The sequence below is a fragment of the Helianthus annuus genome, chromosome 2 (assembly GCF_002127325.2).
Source record: "Helianthus annuus cultivar XRQ/B chromosome 2, HanXRQr2.0-SUNRISE, whole genome shotgun sequence".
In the NCBI taxonomy this organism is placed as follows: Eukaryota; Viridiplantae; Streptophyta; class Magnoliopsida; order Asterales; family Asteraceae; genus Helianthus; species Helianthus annuus.
Window position 1 is genome coordinate 24,007,898 of NC_035434.2, and position 5,244 is coordinate 24,013,141.

The window sequence follows — 5,244 nt, forward strand, 5'->3', positions numbered from 1 at the left end:
GGGGTTTGGATGCAATTCAGCCTAATTATGTTGGTTGTTATCTATCGCAACACCCAGTTAATTTTGAAGCCCCTCCTGTTAGTGTTGGACCGCCGACTGATAGTTCTCAGTCTCCTCCCATAAGTGATGGACCGCCGGAGGGTCCAAATGCTGACCAGGAACGTAGTGAGTTTCAAAACAAGCAGGTATAACATTTAATTATACGTTTATTTGTTGTACGTTAACTATTTTAGTGTTTTTACGTTTGATGTTGTTTTTATTAAAACCTTAGATTAGGGTTGCTCAACGGGTCGTGTTCGTGGGTTGGTGGGTTCAACCCGACCTGAACCTGAAAATTTTACACAAACCCGAACTCGACCCGAACCCGAACCCGAAAATCGTATCATACATAAGAACCCGAACACGACCCGAACTTTCATGGGTTGACCCGAACACGACCCATTAAACCCGAATTTTTTTTTATTTTTTTCTGAAATTAATATATTAAAGTTAAAATTTACTTAAAAACACAAATATATATATATATATATATATATATATAATATCATATTTAAATTATGAAATCTATGTTAATTTCTTTTTTTAACTTATAATCATGGCATAAAAATACGCACTCCATTTAATTTATGACGTAAAATATATTGTTAAAAAAATATAATATAGTATAAATGTGTAACGGGTCACCCGCCAACCCGACCATGTTGACCCGAACCCGACCCGTTAACCCAAACGGGTTCGCAGGTTCAACCTGAAACTGACCCGAACCCGTTTATACTAAAGCTAAACCGATTGGTTAATCATTAATTGACACATATAAGTGTTTTCGTTAGAAATTCGCTAGCATGGATGAATTGGTAGAGTGGTGTAGAGACGTTGGACGCGTAAATGGCTACGCCCTCGTCACCAAACGCACCATCTACGATAAACAGGGCAGTGGTCAGCCGTTAAAAATCTGGCTTACGTGCGATTATGCCGGCGAGTACAAATCAACAGCCACGATCAGACGTAGCGGGACCAGGAAAACCGGTTGCAAGTTCCAACTGATCGGGGCATACAAAAAGAGGTTAGGTTATTGGGATCTAAGGGTTGAGGAAGCTAAACATAACCACAAACCATTTCTGTATCCAGAGGGTCATCCGTCCCTAATGAGGTTGACTCCATCAGAAGAGAGGACGGTGGAGCAAATGACGCATCAGAACATAAAACCACGAGACATTCTTGCTGCCATTAAAGAACAGAACCCCCATAATGTCTCAACAAGAAACACCATATACAACGCTTGAGCCAAATTGGCTCGAATTGAACAAGTCGGCGAGACTCCAATGCAGATACTTTTCAACCGGTTGGAGAAGGTTGGGTTTGTTTTTTACCATAGAACATCTCAAAACGGCGAACGGGTCGAGGATGTTTTCTTCATCCACCCGGAGTCGAACATGTTGTGGCGCGCCTTCCCGATTGTGTTGCTTATAGACTCCACCTACAAGACGAATCGGTACAAAATGCCGCTAGTCCAGATTATCGGTGTTACATCCACGTTGATGTCGTTTTGCATTGCTCATGCGTTCGTAAGCAACGAGAAACAGGAAAACTTCACATGGGTTCTACAGAGGTTGAAACACTCATTAGATAGTGTTATGAAACCCCGTGTAATAGTAACCGATAGAGATCGCGCCCTAATGAACGCATGTGCAACCGTGTTTCCCAGGGCTAGACATTCATTGTGTAGGTGGCACATACAGCAAAACATCTTCAAGCATTGCAGGCAAAGCTTTAAAACAGATGATAGCTGGGACAGGTTTTTTTACAAGTGGGGCGAGCTAATTAACTTAACGACCGATCATGACTACAACTACTGGTACGAGCGAATACGATCAAGGTTGCCACGCAAAAAAACCGACCGTAAGTTTTATATTATTTTTGTTTAATAATCGTATTTATTTGACTTTTCTTAACTGCACTTGACTTTGATTACAGAGATTATGGACTATTTGGATTCAATCTGGTTACAACCATATAGAGACCGGTTTGTTTCATTCTGGAGCGACCAATATCTGAACTTCGGTCAACGTACAACGAACAGGACAGAAGGTCAACATGCCCTTTTGAAGCAGTACCTAGGCGACTCTAATTACACCCTGGAGAAAGTGGTGCCACTTATTGATAAGCTCATAAGAAACCAGGTGACAGAAATCAAAGCCAGCATTGAAACAAGCAGGAACCGAACATTGGGTCAACATAACGAACCAATATTTAATCTCTTACGAAAGAAGGTTTCTCATGCCTGCCTAGAGTCGATATCCGACGAATTAAAAGAAATAGAAAAACTAAAGTTATATAACGGTACATGCGCGTGCCGTTTGTATACAAGCTCTGGGTTGCCGTGCGCGTGTCGGTTGGAACCGTATACAACGAATGGTAATACATTATTCGACCAACCACATTTTATAGTCATAGCATTTGATCACGCAAAATCTTATTGACGTTTTATGTTGTTTGTTGATATGTTTCTTAGGTCAAATGATCCCATTGGAGTTGATAGACCCTTTTTGGAGAAAGTTAAATTTGGACCCCATACTAAAACCGAGCGAGGTGGACTCTTTCGACTTAGACGACGAATTTGCGCTTCTCAAACAACATTTAAGTGCCCAGCCGAGAGAAGTCAAGAAAAACCTGCTTCAAAAGATGAAGGACTTGGTACAACTCAATAAGACGAAGCTCAAACAACCAGTTGTGCAAAAAAAAAACACACGGGGTCGTCCAACTTTAAAAGCTCAGCAACAAAGGAAGGATGATTCGTTTACGGAGCCTTCAAGACACAGCTTGTTTACAACGCAGGGCGAGTATAGTGATTCACCCGTTGGGTTAGGCACACAAGAGTCAATCATCGAACCTTCCAGGCACAGCACGTTTGTCGAGTCACAAAGTTATTATGCTGAAACACCTATGTTCTTCGGCGAGATTGCGAAAGGCGCTAAGAATTCAAAAACGAAAAAGAAGGTCGCAAAATCAAAGGAAGAGCAACCAGACTTACCTTTGCTGCCTGTCGGACTAGTTAATATGTTCATGCACTTCAAAAAGTTCATTCCACCTTGCTTCTATCCACACCTCAGTCACATACAAAATGTGCAGGGTGATGGTAATTGTGGGTTTCGATCTATAGCGGTCGGCTTATCGCTTAAAGAGTGGGACTGGTCGTTCATACGGGCGCAGCTTTATGATGAGTGCGACCGGTTCCACGAATTATGGAAAACGATAAATGGACCTGGTTATCAAAATGTTCTGGATTCATTAGATTGGACTGGTATACGCGGAGCACATGAACATAAGTGGCTACAAATGCCTTTCACGGGGCTTCTGATAGCAAACCGGTGGAATGTCGTTTGTCTCGTATTAAGTGATCTTGGTTGTGCTTCATTTTTTCCCATGTTCAGAACAGCCGAAGAAAGTATTCCGCATCGAACAGTCGCGCTTGTACATGTAAACAGGAACCATTTTATTCACGTCAGATTAGAAGGGGAATATCCAATGCCAACCTTATCAGGATACTGGCGACAAGCGACACGGAATACGCCAGCAGAAAGTTGGTATCACTGTTACAAGGAACGTATTGACCAATATAATAGGATCGTTAATGAATACAAGACCAGGGATTACGTGGATTTAGGTGCCCTATGAATATAAAATGTTATTTGCATGTTTGTAATGATGAACATACACGTTATATAAATGTTTTGCCAACTTGTTGAAATTGAACTTGAAAAAACGTTTAAACGAATCAATTTGCATGTTTTGAAAATTTTTAATGATGAACATACACGTTATATAAATGTTTTGCCAACTTGTTGAAATTGAATTTGAAACAACGTTTAAACGAATCAACGTTAACACATACCGACCATATCTTCGTCACTTCCGCATATAGTAATTTAACAAAAATGAAAAATACTCAATTGTATACGGGCCGTATAAATGTATACGCCTCGTATACAGTGATCGTATATTAAGTATACGAGTGAGTTAAAAAACATTAAATTATTGTATACGGGCCGTATACAAAGGAAAAAAAACATCGTATAAGCTTTATACGACCTCATTTCCACCATACGGCCTCAACATTACATCAAAAATTCTCTCGGTTTTCTCTCGGATTGTTCTTGGATAGCGTTCCTCGGCGTTTTCTTCTCGTTCTTCCTATACGGTATGTTTTCGTATAGTAAACTTTCAAATTCTGTAACATATTAGATTATGGTCTTGTATAGCAAAGGATCGAATAGCGTAGATAGGCGTAATGATTACGATTGTATAATTGAATTTGAAAAAAAAATCAAACTGAAAATTGTAACTGATTAATTAATTGTATACGGTCGTATACAATTATACGATCGTATACACTTGAACATTTAAATGTTATACGAGCGTATACACTATATACGCTCGTATAGCAGATGAATATTCAAACGTTATACGATCGTATACACTATATACACTCGTATAATGTTTGAATATTCAACCTATATACGATCGTATACTGTATATACGGTCGTATACTGGTTGAATGTTAAAGCTGTATACGATCGTAAACGTTGTATACGATCGTATGAACTTATATTTTATTCCCAATTTGTTATATTTTTTGCGTATCCGCGACGTATAATACGTGCGTATAGGAAACGTATATCTAAGGTGTATGTAGCGTATACGTGCGTATAATACTTGCGCGTACGATCGTGTACTTTATGTTTACGTATAGTAATTGCTAAGTGGTAATTGTTATTTTTACAGACGGTAAGGCTGAGTCATCAGCAGCTGGTGCGGCCCGTAGAGGTCGAGGTCAGGGTCAGGGTCGGGGCCGTGGACGCGGACGGGGACGTGGACGTGGACAGGAGGAGGAGATTGTGCCCGATTTTACTGAGACGACGCAGTTTCTTAGAAATATCCCCTGAGGTACGGCTGCGTATAGGATTTTGGGCAGATTACGAGAGATGGTGCTGGATACGCCTCGGACCATTGATATTCAGTTTTTCACCGATATTGGAGCGATCGGTCGGGTCCGGGAGCTCATGCCAGCTAACTCCCCGTGGGACCGCTTATTTCATGCCACCGCAGAGCGGGCCCACAGGAAGATTACTTTAGAGTTTTTTATCTAATTTTTCATTTACGGACACCCGGGGTGGGGGTTTTCAGCATTTTTTGACGACAGACGACGTAGCTTTTACTATTTGCGGCAAGACTCAGAGGATGACA

At 40.7% G+C, this 5,244-nt stretch overlaps 1 protein-coding gene across 1 annotated transcript; it reads left to right on the forward strand.

Moving 5' to 3' along the window:
- Window positions 1-1,322: 1,322 nt before the first annotated feature.
- On the forward strand, window positions 1,323-4,943 carry LOC110887605. Its single transcript, XM_022135184.1, has 4 exons — window positions 1,323-1,899; window positions 1,975-2,415; window positions 2,513-3,301; window positions 4,783-4,943. Exons 1-4 carry the CDS (start codon window positions 1,323-1,325, stop codon window positions 4,941-4,943), a joined length of 1,968 nt encoding a protein of 655 aa, XP_021990876.1.
- The last annotated feature ends 301 nt before the right edge of the window (window positions 4,944-5,244 follow it).